The sequence below is a fragment of the Rattus norvegicus genome, chromosome 12 (assembly GCF_036323735.1).
Source record: "Rattus norvegicus strain BN/NHsdMcwi chromosome 12, GRCr8, whole genome shotgun sequence".
In the NCBI taxonomy this organism is placed as follows: domain Eukaryota; kingdom Metazoa; phylum Chordata; class Mammalia; order Rodentia; family Muridae; genus Rattus; species Rattus norvegicus.
This window is the reverse complement of record NC_086030.1, coordinates 49096511-49116075: the sequence shown is the minus strand read 5'-3', so window position 1 is coordinate 49116075 and position 19565 is coordinate 49096511. Positions and strand designations below refer to the sequence as shown.

Genomic DNA, 19565 nt, shown 5'->3' with positions numbered 1-19565 from the left:
CCCACAGAGGGAAGCGGGCCTGGGGAGGAAGCTCAGACATGGTCATCATAAGGAGTGACTGTGTATGAGCATTCTCAAGCTCAGGCCTATAGTAAAATATCGTTCCCCCACCCCAGAACACTGTTTCAGACTAACTATAGTCCCCATGGCTCCTGGCTCCAGCACAGAGTGGCTCTGCACAGGGCTACCCTGCTCCCTGGAGGATTCTAAATGGCAGCTCTGACTTCTGCCTAATAACGGCATGGCCTCCCCAGAGTGACAGCAAAAAATGTCCCCAGAGGACTTGGGATGTAGGCTCAGTTGCCTAGCAGACTTGGCCAAAGGTGTTCTGGGCTCACAGGAAAGGCCTTGAATGCATGGCTAGAACCCATGAGCCACACCCCCATGCCTCCTTTGACCAAGGCTGGCCTTGAACTTGTGATTCTCCTGCCTCAGCCTCCTGGGTAGCTAGGGTGAGGAGTCTGAACCACAAGGCCTAGAAACCAACTGCTCTGTGGGGAATTTGTACCCAACACCCCACAGTCCCTTGATGGAATTTGCCTATGCATCAAGGACAGGAATATGCCCACCCATGTGTATGCATGCATGCACGTGTGTGCTTGTGGGTGAGTGTGTGTATGTGTGTGCATAATGTGTGTACATGTGTTATGTATCTGTGTGTGGCATATGCATGCTCGTGCGTACACGCATGCATATGTGGGTACACACGCATGTGTGTGTGTGGTGTGTTTCATATGTGTATGTACATACCCAGGGACTATTCCTTGCTCCTGAGACACACAGGAAAATCCCGAGGGCTGGAACTAAGGATGTTCCACTCCCTTCCTTCTCTCTCTGCCCTGTAAGGTTTATATTTTTAACAACCAGCGTTCTGAGCACTCTGGGGCTTTTTGTCTCTCATTTGCTTGTCTTTGTTCTTTAAGATCAGGAACCAGAGCGAGGAAAGGAAGCCCAGTAATGGGATGAGGGTCAGGACTCAAGGGCAGCGGCGCTACAGGAGACCCTGACTCAACAACAAAACAAAACAAGTCTTCCAGGAGGAGAGAGGCCCGAAGCAGGAAGCAGGAAGCTGGTCTGTGGATCCCTCCACCACGAGAAAGCCGATCCCTGACAACCAGCCCTCCAGGGGCCTGAGCACTCTGGGCAGCATCCAGGCCCCTTCCACAGCCCGGATGCTCCTGTTGCCAGTGGGACCTGAGGTGCTGGCGAGCTGAGGGTCACAGTCCAGTAGAACACTGTCTCTTCCTCTCGGGCTGCTGGGGGTGGAGGGGCCTGAGAGCTGGGTGAGACCACCAAAGGCAAACCTGGCCCAACCTTGCAGCAGCTTTGGGTTCCCAACAGCGGGGCTGCGAGGCAGGGAGCTGCTGTCTCTCCTGCGGGGCGTGGGAAGAACCCACACTGGAGGAGGGAGGAGCTCAATGCAAGTCTAGAAGGTTCCCGCACGCAGGCTGACCGAGCCTGAGCTCCCGAGGAGATACTGGTTCTAATGCTCTTCTCACAGCTCCCTCAGCGTGGAGACCCCGTCCCTGCTAGGCTAGACCCTGGCAGTTCCTCTCCCACAGGCTTAGGGATGAGAAACTTGGCTTTGCTCAACTTTGTAAACACTTTGTCCTGAAACCCCAGGACAGCCTAGAAGGGAGCACCAGGAGCAAACCAGTGAGAAATAAGTCTCTCTTCTTTATAAAGTGCCCAGGCCTGGGGCGTTTTGTTGCAGAAGAACGCTGCACCCTATGCTGCTGCCTCCTGCTGAACTGCTCCGCAAAGGCTAGGTGGGGCTTACTCCAACCTCCAGACCTCCCAGCATGCCCTGCTCCCCGGCTCACCCATCCGTGCCTCCTCCAGGATGCCTCCATAGGGCACTCCTGGCATCGTGTAATTTCCTGATCCTGGGTTCCAGGGCCCTATCACCCAGCGGAGGCAAAATGCTCCCCAGGGGCTTCCTGTTTCCTCTCTCGTTTACCGTTTACCACAGGGGCCGTCATCTCTTAGGATTCAGCCAGACCTGGGTTCAAGCATCTTTGTCTTTCACTGTGTGGCCCCTAAGAGGTTCCCAAGTCTCTCTGAGCCCTGTTTTCATGAGCTGCCCTGCTATGTGCAGAATGGTCATATCTCGAATGGTCAAGTCCCACATTCAAAGGCCCAGACACAGCCTTAGATGACAATGGGAAGAAACAGAAAACGCACACTTAACATTCGCTCACGTCACAGGCCATTCGGGAAGCTCGCACAGCTGGTGCTGGCTCTGGTGAAGGCAATGGGCGAGGTGGCATCGAGCAGGTGCTCCACCATGCTCACACAAAACGTCTTCCCTCATCCAAGTCCCAGGCCAAGTTCTGAACCCACAACCGGTGGCCAAGCAGACAGAGCCAGGGCATTAGCATGGCCAGGACAGAATGAAGTTTTCTAGCAAGCCATCTTGTTTCAGGGCAACACCTGAAAGCGTGGATATCTCTTAATAAATGTCGCTTTCTGTCACAGGTGATGAAATGGTCAACTGGGCTGGGCCGGGGTCTGGGACCAAGGGCTGAGCTGCAGCTAGGGCAGGATCCGGGAAGGGCTGGGGCTGGGGCTGTGCAAGGACTAGCTTCAGTTTCCCAAGCCATGCCAGGTAAAAGGGAAGGGAAGGGGGGTAGGGGCATAATAAAGGAGAAAAGGGATGGCTCAGTGGTTAAGAGCACTGACTATTCTTAACCACTGAACTCAGGTTCAATTCCCAGCAACCACAGGGTGGCTCACAACCATCTGCAATGGGATCCGATGCCCTCTTCTGGTGTGTCTGAAGACAGCTACTGTGTACTCAGGTACATTAAATAAATCTTTAAAAAAAAAATAGGAGAAAAAAATCTTCAGAGTCTAGAAGCCAGCACGCCTACATGTCCTGTTAGCCTGCAGTCCACACCACTCCCTAGAGTGGCACCTCCCCTCTGTCACGCACCTACACAGCCCACGTGAAATCTGAGCTTGAGACCCCGGACATAGGTGCTTACAAACTGTATGACAAAATTCCAAGCGCCTCAGTACCCACCTTAGGGCCTTCCAGCCTCCTCGTATCCCTCTGACAGGGTCCCTCAGCGACCTTGGGAGTCTCGGCAGGGAGGTCAGGCTTCCCTCTGGACTGTTCTCCTCTCCGCTCCCTGGCATCCTGCATGACGGACAGGCCCTCCCGGACCCTGGCTGGGGGCCCCTTCTCCGAGCAAGCCCTCTTGATGTCCATCGGTGACCAAACAGAATCATGTGGGGGGGTTCCCCACTGTACCCCATTGCCTTCCACTCCCTGAACAGTGGATCTCCTTGGAGTCCCTTTCTTCCGGTCAGAGGGGGGTGACCTGGGGGAGACAGGGTCCCCGCTGCCTAGCTCCTGGGACTTGACTGAACCTTGCCTACGCTTTGTACCCTGGTGCTCACTGGAGGAGGGCTTGCTTTCCAACTCAGCGATGCCTGGAGATTTCCTCCTGGAGCCAGCAGGAACGGAAGAAGGTGAGGGACAGTTTTCCCCAGAAGCTGACTGTGGTGGTGCCCACAGTGGCAGGCCAGACTTGGTGGCCATGGCTACCCCTAGGGGTTCTGCTGGCTGCTTGCTGGGGCCAGGAGAGTGGAGAACTTTCACAGAGGGCCCTGTTTGTTGCCCGACACCGACACCGTCTGACTGAGGAGCCTCCTTCAGGCTCCTCCTTCTCCACTCCGCCTCCTTGGGCCAACCTGACCTCTCCTGAGGAGAGCCACTGGGCTCTGTAGGGCTGTCCTGCTGCTCCTGGGCCTTGCTGGGACTCCTGCTCAACTGTTCCTTGTACTCAGCCATCAGAGAATCAAGGTCAAGAACACTGGATCTGTAGCCATCCCTCATCTTCCCTGGGAACGTTTCGCTGATCACCTCTGTTCTCCTCCTCATCAGGAGACTTCTGGGCCGCCTCAGGACCAGGGGTGTCTGTGAGGCATCTTCGCCTGAGGATGCCCCGAGATTGCGATACTTCACAGCGTCGTCTTCTGACTCTCGATGAAACCTCAGAGCATCCACATCAATGATTCTCTCCCTGGAAGGATCCAGAGTCCTGTCCCCTGCAGACGCCGGCTGGTCTGTGGACTTGGGGTGTTTTGAAAGGTTCCTTACTTCTTCATACTCTCTCCCCTTAGCGTAGCCCTTACTGCTGGCGGGAGACCACAGCTCTTCACGGCCAGGAGAAGGCAACGCAGACACAACAGAGCGAGGTGAAGGAGGTGGAGGCGTTTTTCTGGAAGGTTCCGAAACGTTTTCAGGCCCTGGCTTAACCACACTCTTGGCCTTCTGAATGTCAGGAACCTGGTAAGTCACCGCGAAGAACGTCGCAGCAGGCTCTGCAGATGGCCCCAGCTTCTCCACCAGGAAAGTCCTGCCTTGTGAGGCATCCGGTGTCCCCCCCTGAGTTTGTGCCTGCTGGTGGGGTCTCTTTAAGGCACAGGTTGGGAAGGTCAGACCATCTGCTGGTCGCTGCTGCCTTTCGGAAGAGCTCTCTGGCCCAAGGAGGCTGAATGGATCGAACTTCACATCATGGGGCAAAGTCCGTCGCCTCAACCTATCCACCCTCGGCTCTGAAGGGTTGGACCTCCACATTCTGACTTCAGGCTGGGCCACCTGGGCCAGCCTTGGGTTATCCTCACTGGCGACCATGAGGGGTCCCTTCTGCTGGGACAATGAGTCAATCCCTGCCTGTACTTGGGAGTCACGGGGCTCAATGCTGGCCCTGGATGGAAGATCTGAAAAGACACTCCAGGACTGACCCCTTTGGGCAGTACCAAGATCTTTGCTGACCACAGCGCTGCTGTGCCAGTTTGTCACCCCCACTCCTGCCCATTTGGACGATTGGCAAGAGCCCCCAAATCCATCCCCTGGCTGCTGACAGTCTAGCTTTGATCTGCTGCCTTCCTTGCCCCTAGCTTCCCATAACTGACTTGCCCTTTGGACGGCACCCCCACTACCCTGCAGAGAAGAGTCCAGGTAAGAAGGGTTGACCTCCTGGGACAGCTGCCGAGCCGGCAGCGAGAGCCGAGATCTGCCACTGTGCAGGGTCACCGCCTTCTCCTCAGGCACCGTGGACACTGCTTCGCTATGTGCCCGCTCTCCTGAGGCATGCATGACGTCATACTTAGGCTGAACCCTCTGGGACACGGGGGGACTTTCTAAATGCCTGGGGACAGAGCGGCTGTGCCTCTCTTCCATGGGGTGTCTCCCGGGGACAGGTGTGGGATACGGTCTCAGCGCAACATCGACAAGGGCAGGCCGTCCCAGCATCCCCAGGTCAGCACGGTCCGACCACCTGGAGCGGTCTCTCTCGTCTGTGACTCCTGGTGGCTCCTTCCCTGGCCAATTCTCAGGCTTCGGTCTGGGATCCGGTGTGTCGGCCACATCGAAAGGGGGTGTGGCGGAGAGACAACAGCCTGCCTGGTCGGCCACTGTGTGTCTCTCCACGTGATGCTCAAACACTGTGGCCCACACCTTCTGGAAGCTTCCGTCATCCTCCGGACTGACTTCAGAAGGGCTTGCGCCTCCCACCGAGCGAGCACTCCAACACCTATCAGGGTCCTGGTCGGAGGCATCTTTGAGCTCTGTCTGCCTAGACTTCTGGGAAGCCTCAGACTTCCAAGGACTTTTTGTGGCAGAGGGTCTATCCAAACCATGCCTTTCCTTAAGCTGAAAGGTAACAGAAGACAATGTTAAGGATTTGAAGTGCTCAGGAACTGGAGCAGCAAAATAAAGCGGACTGCCCTGTTACAGCAGCACAGTGACCTCCAGACCCAGGCTCAGCTCAGCCTAGTGATCTGGGTTCCATCCCTAGAACCACGGCTGGGAGGGCGGACTCTACAGAGTGGCCATCTGCCCTGTGATTAAACTGTGACTTAAAAAACAAAACCAGCAGGGGCTGGAGAGATGGCTCAGAGGTTAAGAGCACTGACTGCTCTTCCAGAGGTCCTGAGTTCAAATCCCAGCAACCACATGGTGGCTCGCAACCATCTGTAATGAGATCTAATGCCCTCTTCTGGTGTTCTGAAGACAGCCTCGGTGTACATATATATAATAGATAAATCTTAATAAAACAAACAAACAAAAAAAACACGCAAGACACTAAAATGTTCTATATGGTGTAGTAAAAAAAAAATATTAAAATCCCTGCCTGGGGTTTCTTCCCCACCTTAGACCATTTGTGTTCCCAGATGAAAGACACATGCAGCCTTTATATTTTAAATAACCTTAGGCAGCACAAAGGCTGGGCAGCTGCCTCCCTGCCATGCTGTTAAGAGTCTACCTTCCTATTGATAAGCCCAAGTTCTGACTTTACTATTTATTGTTACATCTAGGCCGCTCTTAACTCCAACTGGACACCACTCCGGGCCCCATTCTCCTGGTCCCTCGCCCATAGTGGCTCTCCTACTCCCTTCCCACACGTTCTTCTTCATCCACAGTGGCTTCTTCCTCCCCCTCTCCTCCTCATGGTCCTCTCTCTCCCCAAGCCTGTGAAACCTCAGCCCCACCTATGTCTCTTCTGCCCAGCTATTGGCTGTCAGCATCTTTATTCACCAATCAGAGTTAACTCAGGGGGCAGGGTCCCAGGGGCTGTGTGCAGACTCCAGGTCTGGGGACCACACTTAACATTACAATAGACAGTAAAAGACAAAAGCTAGACAGTGTGGACACACCAACCTGTGCGCACATGTGCGCGCCTGGTGACCAAAGGTCAGTGCTGGTTTTCTTCAACTGTTCTCCATCCTATTTAACAAGGTCTCTCACTGAACCTAGAGCTTGCTGATCCAGCTAGACAGGATGGGGGCCAACAAACCCCAGGGGTACCACTGCGCTCTACCTTCTCATAGGCATAATATTTGAACCCAAGTCCCTAGGCTTGCACAGCAAACACCACGCCCACTGAGCCTTCTCTCCCAGCTCTCATCTTAAAATATCAAAGGTGAAAGAGTACAGGCAAAGCAGACACCACTGGGAACAAGGAAGGGGCGACTCGGATAATACTGTGGGCTTGTGAGTGATTTTGCCGACAAGATTTCGCCCAGGCTAGACCATCATGCTTTATTGTATGACAACCTTTAAAAGTCACCAGACAATCTCTCTTCTAGAGAGGGCCCCTGGTTATATGTAAAGGGCTTATTGGCATCTTTCTTGAGTTTTCAATAGTCAAAGTTTACAGGATTGCCCCTCAGGCTCTGAGATTTAGGACACTCCATCCCACACTGCCGCCTCCCAAGACACTCGCTGCCTTGCCTCAGTCTCTGTGAGACAATCAGGGTGGCCATCGCTGCCCTCCCAGGCCAGCTCCTTTCCTCGGGGACTCACTGAGAGGGACACAGAGAGCCTTGGAAGAAGTTCTCGGATTATTATTCAAAGATGGAGGGAGTCCCTTCAAACACCTAGCCCGCACAGAAGCTACACGGCCCAGCCAGGCCGCTCCGAGGCATTTATGCAGAGGAAAGAAGCAAAGTGAGCTATTAGGGATGCAGAACAGTTAGTGGAATCCTTGCCAAGATCCACAACACTCCACGTCCAGCACTGCACAAAACCAGTATGGCGGTGCACGCCTGTAATCCTAGCCCTTGAGAGCCAGGGCAAAAAAGTGGAAGGTCAAAGTCTGGGCTATGCGGTCAGCGTGAGGCTAGCCTGAGGTACATGAGAACATATCTTAGAGGGTTTGGGGGAAAAGGAGAGGGAAAAGTTGAGACATACAGACTTATGCATAAATGTTCACAGTTTGTTCTGGGGGGCACACATGCATTTGTGCATGTGCATGTGTATCATGTGCATGTGTGTGTGATGTGTGTATGTGTGCACCCATGTGCATATGTGCATGTGTGCATGCGCATGTATATATGTGCATGTACATGTGAACATGTGTGTGCATGAGTGTGTGCACATGTATGTGTATGTGTACGCGTGTGTATGTATATGTGTCTGTCTATATGTGTGTACACACATGTGCTAGCATGTGCACTTGTGCGTGCATTTCCATGTGTGCTTGTGCATGTGTGTACATGTATGTATACATGTATGTATGTGCACATGCATACGTTTTCAAGCTGGCCTAGAATTCACAACCCTCCTGGCCCAGCATCCTGACCTCTGAGGTGACAGCCAGGCACCACCACCTGCAGGTGCAGTTTCATCTCTAACAGCTCAAACTGAGAACCACCCCAGCGCCAGCTGAAGTCCGCCTCAAGGATGGGATAAGATACAGCAATGAAAGGCCTGACAATCTCAGAAGAAAGATTCTGATGAGCAGAGCCCACACGCACATGAACGTAATGAATTAAACTGTCTGGAAGTCTAGGAAAGGGAAACCAGTCTATGAACAGAAATGGGTCAGGGCAGCCTGGGGAAGGGCAGGCCAGAGGCATCGGAGGCAGGGGTGGTGTCTGGGTGTGGTGCAGATTCCTGCCACCTTTGTGTGGCAACAGGGGCCTGGGAAGACACAGTTGGAAGCCCATTCCTCCAGGAGCTTTAAATCCACCTTATATCCTTCAACTGCACCTCGATAAAGAGGTCTTTGAAAAAGCAACACCTCAGAGATCATCAGCCACAAACCAGTTACCTGAGCACGTGATTGTGAGCTCTTTCTGACGAGACGGGTCAAAGAGAAATGGTTTTGGGCACCTGAGCTGCTTCTGTTACTGGGTGCAGACCCAGTAGGGAAAAGAATCTCAGAGGAGCTAGGTGGAATTTCTCCTAACTTTTGGGGTTTTTTTTGGAGACAAGATCTCACCATGTAAACCAGGATAGCCTCAGACTTGGAAATCTGCTGGCCTCTGCCCACCAGGGGCTTCAATAAAGCCACTTAAGAAGATGGTGTTCCCTCAAGCTTATGGCACAGAAAAATAATATAAGAATAAACGCTACCACCAAGCACTTCTGCTCACGGCCTCAACCCACAGGAAGTAGGGACGCTAACACGCCAGTGGCAGCGGTGACGAGATTCTGATGTTCTTTGCCCGCACCTGACAGGTCACAAGCTTCTAGGGGAGCAAATGACACGCTTACCTTTTCTCTCCTTTCCCCGGGGAGCTCGCCGCCCAGCGTGGCACACTTCTCGTACCCAATCTCACTGCTCGAAGCCGACCTCGAGAACCTGGGAGAAAGACAGGAGTTACTCACACGGATCAGAGTGGCCAGGTCTACACTCCCCGAAGCCCACACTGTCCTGGACGCAGGGACCCAGAGAGGCATCAGCCTGGCCGCCTCCCCAGCTTCCTTTGAGGAAAAAAAAAATGTGTCATTTATAGTCACAGAAGGGGCCTGGCGGATAGGGCGTACCTCAGGCAGAGCATGTCTGTAGAAAGCCTGCCGCCTGGGAGAAGCAGGTGTCTGGGTGCTGCTCCAAACTCCACTCCCTGCTCATGGGAGCCTGTGTGGCTTCTGGCCTCATCTGAGCCTCTACTTCCTTATCCATAAAGCTGGGATAATTAACACCTCCCTCCCTCTTTTATAGGGCAGACCGAGGAGGCAAGCCATGACCCTAATAACTCTGTGAAGGCGTTTGGGGAAGACCGAAGAAGCCCCAGGCAGGATAATTAATGGTTCTCCTCAACAACCGTGGGCACAACACTCACCTACGGCCAAGGAGCAGCCACGAGACCTGGGGGCGGTGGGTCATCACGTAAAGTGGGGACACAGGCTTGCTTCTATGGGTATGCCAAGTTGGTCTCCCTCTCTGGGCCTAATTATCAAGGGGGAGGGGGAGGAGATTCCTATCTTTCCATCCCTATCATATACTCTTTGTATCACGTGAGGCACAGTGTGCCTATACAGCGTTCAGGGCTCAGGAATAGAGAGAAAGGAAAGAAGTGGGGTAGGGGGCGGAACATTTAAACTCAACCCCACCAGGCAATCCATACTGCTGGGAGGCCATGAGATTCCTAATCTCAGAGACTCAGTTTCCCCCATCACCTGGATGGCACAGCAAGGCCCTGGGCATCTGTTGTCTTAGCTTGGGGAGGGCCAGCATTTAAACCTTCTCGGTGGACGAGCAGCCCTGGGACATGGGCCCATGAGATGGCACAACAGATAATGGGGCTTGCTGCCAAGTGTGGCGACCCAACTTTGATTCCCCAGACCCTGAAAGTCCACCCTAGTGGAAGCATGCAGGCACAGAGGAGAGGGTGGATCAGGCCTGGTGACATGTCCCTGCTGTGACCACAGTGGAAAACAACAAGACGGGAGGTGTGGGAGGCGTGGCACGTTAAGTGTTTCGTTAACCTCAGTTGCTGACTCTGCCGAGGGCTCCCTGTGGAGGATGCTATCTACATTCTTTCAAGAGTTTTTCTCAGTCTTTGCTGGTCCTGGTTGGGTTTCAGCTCTGACTCCAGCTCTAGGGAGGTAGAATCAGGAGGACATGGAATTCAAGGTCATCCTTGGCTGCCTAGAGAATTTGAGATAGCCTGGGCACATAGGCGCAGTTGGTTTTGTTCTTTATCATGAATACTGAGGCCTAATCTTGTGTGTGTGTGTGTGTGTGTGTGTGCACACGCACGCACACCAGCATGTGCAAGTGGGTGGATATGTGAGTGAGAGCACGTGAGTATATATGTGAGTGTGTGTTATGTGGGTATATGTGAATGAGCATGTAAGTAGGGGTGTATGAATGAATGTGTGAATGAGCGTGTGTATGTAGGGGTGTGTGAATGAGTGTGTATGTGGGTGTGTGTGAATGAATGAGCATGTATGTAGGGTTGTGTGAATGAGCTTGTGTATGTGGGTGTGTGTGAATGTGTGTGCATGGGATGTGTGTGTGAATGAGGGTGTGTATGTGAGGGCATGTGTATGTGTGGGTATGTGAATGAGTGTGTGTGGGGTGGGTATGTGAGTGTGTTATGTGGGTGGGTGTGAATGAGTGTGTGGGGGTGGGTGTGTGAATGAACGTGTGTATGTGGGAGTGTGTGTATGTGAGGGTGTATGAGGGTGTGTGAATGAACGTGTGTATGTGGGTGGGTGTGAATGAGTGTGTGTGGGGGTAGGTGTGTGAATGAACGTGTGTATGTGGGAGTGTGTGTATGTGAGGGTGTATGAGGGTGTATGAATGAACGTGTGTATGTGGGTGGGTGTGAATGAGTGTGTGGGGGTGGGGATGTGAATGACCCTGTGTATGTGGGTGGGTGTGAATGAGTGTGAATGCATGCAGGTGAGCTTGTGTGAGCATCTATATGTGGGGAGTGTGTATAAGTATGTGTGAGGTGTGTATGAGTGTGTAAACTGTGTGCACACATGCACACACACGAGAGTATAAATGTACAAGATGTTGGGGACCTTGTACATGTTAAGTGCTCCCCACCAAGGCACACGCCATCCTTGATCTACTCTAAAGAGCACTGAGCAGGAACTGATGCAGACTCCCTCCGCCCCCCACCCCCAAAGCCTTGCCTTCTAACCTGTGACGGGGGAAACCCCATCTCTCACCGTGCTCCTGTGCAGAGAGCCAACTGAGCCCTGTGCCTGCCATGTCCTGACCCTCTCACCTCAGCTGCTTATCTGAGAGGCCTGCTCCCTCCCCTGGGGCAATGGCTGGGATTTGTGTCTAAGTGTTCTCCTAGCCTTGGACTCCACAGTGGGTGTTGAGGCAGCCCGAGGCTGAGCGAGGTTCTAGGGTGTGTGTCCACTTACGGTTTGGTCAAATCCGCAGGCAACGGCCGAGCCTGGGAGGCCCTTCTCCAGACCTCTGGCTTCTCCTCCCCTGCTCTCTCCACAGACCAGCCTTTGATTCGAGCCTGAACGTTCACACCAGCTCTTGAAGGCTCTGGCACTGTGGACGCTGTCGACACTGTGGACGCTGAGGACGGAGACTCTGGGGTCACAGGGCTGGGCTCAGGTACCACTGCCAAGGCCCCTGCGCTGTCTTCCCCAAACAGACTGAAACGCTTCCTGACACTTCCTGCAGGCTTCCTCTCCGTCCGGGCAGAAGCCTCCTGGTCGAGCCTTTCACCCTTGACCTCTGTCAGCCCCAGCCCTCTTTCAGGTCTGGGTGAAGGGGACTCCTGCACCTTCTCCCATTGCTGCTCTGGCATGGCTTCCTCTTGCTGGGGACTCTGATCATCTCCAGGGGTAGCCCTGGCCCTTGGAGCCCTGGGACTGTCTGTGTCTGTTTGCTTAAGGACCATCTTCTCCTTCCGTGCATGGAGCCTCTTTGACAGCTCCTGGAATTCCGCATCAGGGTCCCGAGGGGTGCCATCCACGCGGGCAGGGCTCTCCACATTGCCCCTGGGCTCCACGCCTGGCCTCTCTGGGCCCTGGCGTTCTGCAGTGCTCTGCTCCCTAGTCACCTTCCTCAGCAACGTGTCTCCACTCTCAAAAATGGAAGTTAGGTCCACAGACAAAGGCCGGGGCTTCCTCACCCACGTCTTCTCGGGAGGTGTAGGGGGGACTTTGCCCGTGACTGCCACTCCCCCCGAGCCTGGCTTTAGGGGCTGCAGGTACTCGCTGAACACCGCTGACAGAGGCCGTCTCCTCACAGGCTTGGCCTCTGGAGCCTGGTCAGCGGGATCCTCCACACTGTGGGCCTTTGGCAATGGTTGGGCTCGGCCTGCCTCCCCCTGAGAAATAGCAGACCCAGTGTCCTGCGACAGGGAGGTTGGTCGGGGCAGAGTCACTGGGGGCTTCCGAGCGGGTAGGGCTGGCTTGGTGGCCACCTCAGGCCTGGCACTTAAGGGAGACGTCTGGGTTGCCCGAGGGCTGGCCTCCCGGCTCCCCTCACCAGTCCCTTTGCCCAGGCCGGGTCCAGCTTTGGTTGTTTCAAAGAGGCCCATAGTGCTAGGGCCAGACCTCAGGAACGTGGCTTTGTTAGGTACAGACGGGCCATTCTGCAGGGCCTCCCCTCGGTCTGCCCCCTCGCCAGCTAGGCTTGGCATTGTTTTAGCCAAGTCCTCTTTCGCTTCCTCCTCAGCAGCCTGGGCTGAAGGACGAGGCTGGGTGGCACCACCAGACCACGAGGATTTGACAGAAGCCTTCCTCTCGGGCACCTGGTCCTTAAGGAAAGGCTTGGGCGCAATGGGTAGTGGGAACAGGTGGGCCTGGAGGGGGTTCTTTGCACTTCGGATCCTGGTGGAGGACGCCCCAGGGAGGTCCCCAGTCTGGCAAAAGTAGGTCCTCTTCAGGGTTTCCTCCCTGCCGATGTCACCAAGGCCGGCGGGCCCCGCCCTCAGGGATGCGATAGAGCCAACTTCGACCCGAGTTGCCATGGTTACGAATGCAGCTCCATGAGGATTAAGCACATCAGAAACGGAGACGCAACTGCTTTAAAAAAAAATTAAAACAGTGGATTTAGCACAGAGCGATTTCGGGAACTCGGAAGGAGGGTCTAGGGGAACAGGACCGGGAATCTGATCTCACCAGGCAAGCTCCAGACATACTGCTGGACCCTGGTTTGCTCCTGGTTCGGGGGGTCAGGCAAAGCCCTGCGTTCTGAGGACTTGCGTGGCTCAGCTCCAGTGGAGCCAGCACAATCCTGGGCTGAGCATCTGACAGAGAGGGTAAGTAGCCAGCCTCGGGTCACACAGCCACCTGAGCAGGAGCCCTGGAAATATGGAACCTTGTCAGCTGCCCTTCCCCCCTCCTTCCCTGGTGCCTTTAAAAGCCAAAAGTTCTCAGTTTTGGTGTTTGTTTTCTGTTTTCAAAATCAACCCCCTGTTGTCTGTTCACAGCCAGCTTTACTGTTGAACAACAGTTAACGCCTTTTTTTGTTTTGTTTTTGTGTTTTCAGTGGTGAGGGTGAAACCCAGGGTTTCATGTGAGCTACATACACACGCTCTCTGCTGAGCAGGCCCAGACCCTAATACTTTTAACAAGAAGGATGTGGTGATGTCACAGATGAGGGCTTACAGTGAGAGGCCTGGCTCTGCTACTCTACCTATGTGCCTGTCCACCTTCCGGGCCGGTCTAGCAGTTGGGTCTTACTTCCCAGTGGCCTGAACGCCGCTAATCTTTCCGGCTCAGCTTTGGGGTCTGCTCTCAGAGAGGAGCCCAGAACCCTCCCACAGCTCAGAGAGGAATGGAAGAAAATGTGACCCAGAGAAGTTCCCAAATGGTTCCATTCTGCTAGAACCAGACCTCCAGTCCCTGCCTGTAACGTCTAGACGTCTAGCCTCTTTCGTCCTTTTGATTTTTGAGACCAGGTCTCATGTAGCCAAGGCTGACCTCACGTTCCCTAGCTATCCAAGAATGACCTTGAGGCCCCCCTCCCCCCACCGACTCCTGCTTCCCCCGCCTACCTGGTGCTATGGTGACAGGTGTGTACCACTCCAAGGAGCTTCAGCCCTGCCTCCTTAAAATGTCACCTTTTACTCTTTTCTAATCCTAAAAGGCACTGTATGGGTCTCCCTGCCCTTGACCTACCCTGCCTCAGTAATGACAGCCATCCCCTTCCTAACTACCACAGAGATGGCCCGGGCCTCCAAGAACTCAGAAGGGAGACATGGCTAAGCTAGGACCTCCCAGGCCTGTGTAGCTCGTTCACTGTAGGGAATGAAGGCAGACAGATTTTGGCATTTTTCTCTTCCGTACACACTCCTAACTGCTAACAGATCCAGCATCCCACGCCGGGAACACTGTCTCGACTCAGCCTGGGATGCAATGGATATTTGGGGCACCCAAGAGCCTCAGGTCTTTTGTCTGTACGACTCCCTGGTGGAGCACTAAAGCCCCCATTCCCACCTCAAACCAGGCTGCTCACCTCAGAGTCCAGGTGATCCCTCAAAGCCCCCAATTCTGCAACTCACACCCAGCTGGGACGTGGACAGGAAGCAAAGTAAAATTCCCCGGCAACCCCGCCTTCCAAACACCCAGCCCCCAGCTCAGCACCCACTCACCTAAGCTGACAGGTCCTGGACGAGGGCCAAGGGGCCACATGGGAACACCAGTGGGGTCACGGCTCATGGCGAATGGGCTATCCACTCAAGCCCATAGCAGAAGCATGGGGAAGAAGGCGACTGTGCCCACAGGCTGTCTCTGCAGGGCTGGGGAGACACAGAAGGACAGCTTGGTTCCGAGTTCCTTCCGCACAGACGGTGCAAAAGCTTTTGGGTTCCAACTGCATCGGCTGGCGTCTCCCCCAGCTCTGAGGCTCACATGCCTGTCAGCTTTACATATTCACGTAGAGTTCACATACAGCGCTGGGTCCACATAGATAAGCACCTCCCCTGCTCCCCAGACAAATATGTACTGAGCACCTACTGTGTGTACTAATATGAACTAGAGACTCCTGCAACCATGGGACTCAGTTTTGTGTGTGACACGCCCAGTCAGTCATGTGAACCTGTCCAGTCATGTGAACATGCCCAGTCAGTCATGTGAACATGCCCAGTCAGTCATGTGAACATGCCCAGTCAGTCATGTGAACATGCCCAGTCATGAACACGCCCAGTCAGCCATGTGAACATGCCCAGTCATGGACACACCCAGCCATGAACACATCCAGCCATGAACACATCCAGCCATTAACACACCCAGCCATGAACACACCCAGCCATTAACACACTCATGAACACATGAATACATACTGACATACTCCTGTGCATGCTCATTATAGAACACAAACGCTCAGGCACATCCTCATACACCCATGCACACACAAGCAGTTGTAACACTGCATAGGAAGAGCAGTGGTCTGTAACGGGATGGGGGAGCCTAGGAACAGGGGTACGGGTGGAGCTCTGCTGCCCGAAGAACACTGGTGGCCTTCAGCCAATGCTCTCAACCTATGGGAGGTAGCCACTGAGTACTCAAGGTGTCTACGATCACGTGTGCTGGTGAACGATAGCCATCCCAGTATGTGGGAGCAAAAAAAAAAAAAAAAAAAAAAAAAAAATCAGGCATGTGAGGCCAGCTTGGCTACGTGAGACCCTTTCTCAAAACAAAACCAAAAAGTTTCATCAGATTCAGTCACTTTCTCTCCTCTCCATCAGCATCTGGGAGCCTCCGCAGGGCCTTTGCACATGCGGGCTGTATCTGTGACATGTGCCTCTTGCTCACACACAGATGCAAACCCTGGGCCCACCCCTTGGGCCGCAGTTCAGACATGCCTGGCCCCTCACACATGTGTTCACAGAGTAGCACCGACACCACGAGGTCCACAGGACTTGCTGCTGGACAGCCACATTGCCAAGGACACGATCCTCACTGTACCTTCGATGGCAAGCTCACAGGATACTGCATCCCCAACGGAACGGAGTGGGCAGCCCAGTGGCTGATGAGTAAATATTTGATGAGGGAATGCATGAAAGCAGCACGTGTCCCTGGTCCCCAACTAAGAGGCTGGCCAAATACAGGTGCCCAGAGTCTCACAACAAGGGCACTGAGTGATCTGAGTCCTTGTAGCAGTCAGGAATCAGAGCTGCAATAGCCATCTAAACAGAAGCCGATGGGGAACACACCCCGCTGTCAGACTGGATGACCCATGGGCAACCTCCTAGAGTGGACACGGCACTCATCTTGGTGGCCACAGTCTTTTCGTAGCTGTGCCAGCGTGACAGTGAGCATGTAGACAGAATTAGCTTCTTCGTGGTTTGAATAGAGTGTCACCAGGGCACTGCTGAGCTGGGATCAATGATGTACAAGTGTTAGCCACTGGAGGACCCCCTAAGCCCATCCCAGAGGCCACGATGCAGATGCAAGGAAGGGTGGGTGAAGGCAAGTGGGTTGGTTCATAGTCAATAGTTCTCACAAACACATGTACACTCATGCACATAGACAAGCATGCATGCAGACACACAGACAGGCACACACACACACAGGCACACACAAACACACACACACAGACCCAAAGACACACACACACAGAGACACACATGCACACAGACCCACAGACACCACACACACACACACACACACACACACACACACACACACACACACACCAAGGAATCAAAGACTCAGAGAACAGATTCATGAGCCAAAGCCCAAAACCATAGAGGGGGTGGGGTGCGCCTAAATCATCACACCCAACGTTAGAAGCCCAGGATTCTCCGCTTTCCACTGAGCCTGCTGTGAATGGCAAGGAGCCCATTTAGATGCTTTTAAACCCCACTCTGAACACATCACATATGCTACGCCCAATTTGAAATGGCAGTCTCTTCCAGAACACAGCAGAAGCCTATTGCACTGAACTGCCTGCTATCTATTCCTGGGTGGCCTCACTTACTGTGTCTAAGTGCAGAGTTGGTACGCCGTGTGTGTGTGTGTGTGTGTGTGTGTGTGTGTGTGTGTATGCATATGTGGTGTGTGGTGTGTGTGGGGTGTGTGTGTGTGTGTGGTGTGTGGGGTGTGTGTGTGTGGCATGTATGTGTGTGTATGCATGTGTGTGTGTGTGTCTGTGTGTGTGGGTCTGTGTCTCTGTGTCTCTGTCTGTGTCTCTGTCTGTGTCTCTGTCTCTGTGTGTGTCTGTGTCTCTGCACACCTGTGTCTGTGTGTATGTCTCTCTGTGTGTGTCTCTGTGTGTCTGTGCATGTCTGTCCCTCTGTGTGTGTGTGTGTGTGTGTGTGTGTGTGTGTGTGTGTGTGTTACTTGCTTTGTAGATTTCATAGGACTAAGAGTTGAACTCAGGTCTCACCCATCCTAGATAAGGGTTCTTCCAGTCCTCAGTTCATACATGCATGGAAATACGATCCCCGATTCATATGTGATCATGGAAATAGTGGGAAACAGGCAGAGGACAGGGATCCTCTCTGGGAGCCAGGAGGCTATAGCTATAAGAGGAGAGACAGCAGGGATCAGGCCAGCCCCTAGTCTAGCTGTAGCTCAGCTCCCAGACTTGATTCAGCACAGCAGCTGTGTCATTCCTGCCTTCAAATGGATCTGGATGCTCACCAGCCATTTGCTGTGCTGCACCAGAGTCCTGGGAATGCCACCTTCTGGGGAGGGCCGTGGGTTAGGGCTGACACCTTTCAGCCTCTTCCGAGACATAACCTTGGCCCCTGAATCCTCAAAGCCACCTGAGCAAACTCATCACTGTGGGAACAGCCAAGAAGCTAATGTCCTACCACAGACCCCAGGTGACCAGGGCATAGTCACTGGTCAGATGCCACCAGAATGTGTGGGCTTTCCTTGGTCCCCACAATGGCACCCACTCTGGGGCAGGGGCAGACATTCAGGAGGACAGGCAGGGCTGGGGATACAGTGACAGAGTGCCTGCCTAGCACATGAGAGGCCCCGTGTTTGAGACTCAGATTCGGCACTGAACTACATACACACAGGCGCACACACATAGGCACTCTCCGTGTGATGGCACACACGACATGTTGTGAGCACAGTGCTTGGCCTTTCTCTTGACCCCAAGCTGGCTACATCCTGAGGTCTGACCGAAGCTGCTGAGAGAAAAGTAATGGTCCATACGCCACCAGCTCAGGCAAAGAGCGTATCAAGATGTAAAGTGTGGCTTCTGAAAGCACGCATCCCCTGCTCGGTGGGGACAGCTGAGGAACCGAGAGCTGTCCTGAGGGAGGAGTGTCTGTTCCAGCCCGGCTTCCCAAAGAACACATTCCTGAAAGCAATGATGACTCCTCAGCCCCTGCCCTGGCCTCTAGCAACACCTGACCTTCTTCCCCTTGTGTGTTGGCCCTAGCTGGACATTTGATAACCGTAGGGTCTGTATCCTGTCTGTCTGCCTGTCCCTGTCCCTGTCTTGTCTTCTCCCCAGACAGGACCTGCCTCCTGGGTTCTTTGTGGCCCAGGCCAGCCCTTCCCTGCCTCTGGCCTCTGACCTGAGAGGTAGGACCCTGGATGAGTTATGCCTCCCAGACTCAGCTGGAGACTCAAGGATTCCACATCAACTAACTGGGCAGGCACTTCTCCAGCACAGACCAGTTTCCTGGATCCCTGATAGAGTTCTGAATCTCCCGGACAGAGAGGGTACTCCATCCTTGACCCACCCTCTGGGCTGCAGTCCAGGCACTTTTTCTCCAGCCTTCAGCACACAGTCCCACCCACAAGAGTTATAGGGGCAACTACCTAGGGTTCGAGGAAGTTCACAAGGGTCCCCCAGTGACGTCCAGAGCAGGACTGTTTGCCACAGCCCCTCAAGAGGCTGATGCAAACCGTCAGACACCCCCCACCCCAGACCAGCTGCGTATCTAAAGAGTGTTACATTACAGTTCATCCCTCTCGAGTAAACATCCGCCTTTTCAATCCCACGGCCAGTTCCTTCCTACAATTTGTGCTATTCTGGGACAATTGCAGCCACTGGAGAACCCAGTCATCAAGCAGCCTTCGTCCCCTCTTGTTTTCTCCAGGTTGGGGGAACTGGCAAACTACAGCTCGGAAGCTACGCTCGCCCTCTGCCTGGCTGTGTAAATAAAGTTTTATTGAGCCCAGACACTGAGACGGCTCTCAGGAGCCACGTCTGTGGCTCTGGCTGGTAGCTCATCATGTGACCCAGAGGGAAAAAAAAAAGACATCTACTGCTGTCCTTTATAGAACAAATTACTCTAATGTGCATACCGGGGTCCCCTCAAACACTGAGTCTCCAAGGCCAGGATTGCTCCCGTGGCTGCGGTAATATTTCAGGCTGCAGCCGGCTTCTTTTCTTCCCGAGGTCTCTTCCAGTTCCACCATA

The 19565-nt window shown here is 53.8% G+C and overlaps 1 protein-coding gene across 4 annotated transcripts in view; it reads right to left on the bottom strand.

The window, feature by feature from the left end:
• Kiaa1671 (KIAA1671 homolog) overlaps positions 1-19565 on the bottom strand; it is a 142676-nt gene that overhangs the window by 96529 nt on the left and 26582 nt on the right. For 2 of the 4 annotated variants that reach the window (XM_017598547.3, XM_039090200.2), the window contains exons 2-5: positions 14827-14973; positions 11630-13255; positions 9014-9101; positions 3026-5665 (exon numbers count right to left, since the gene is read on the bottom strand). In XM_017598547.3, the coding sequence (XP_017454036.1) occupies positions 3026-5665; positions 9014-9101; positions 11630-13200 (4299 nt within the window). In that variant the 5' untranslated portion in view covers positions 13201-13255; positions 14827-14973. The remainder of the gene's footprint in view (positions 1-3025; positions 5666-9013; positions 9102-11629; positions 13256-14826; positions 14974-19565) is intronic. The other 2 variants (NM_001402472.1, XM_063271226.1) reach the window with 1 other exon arrangement.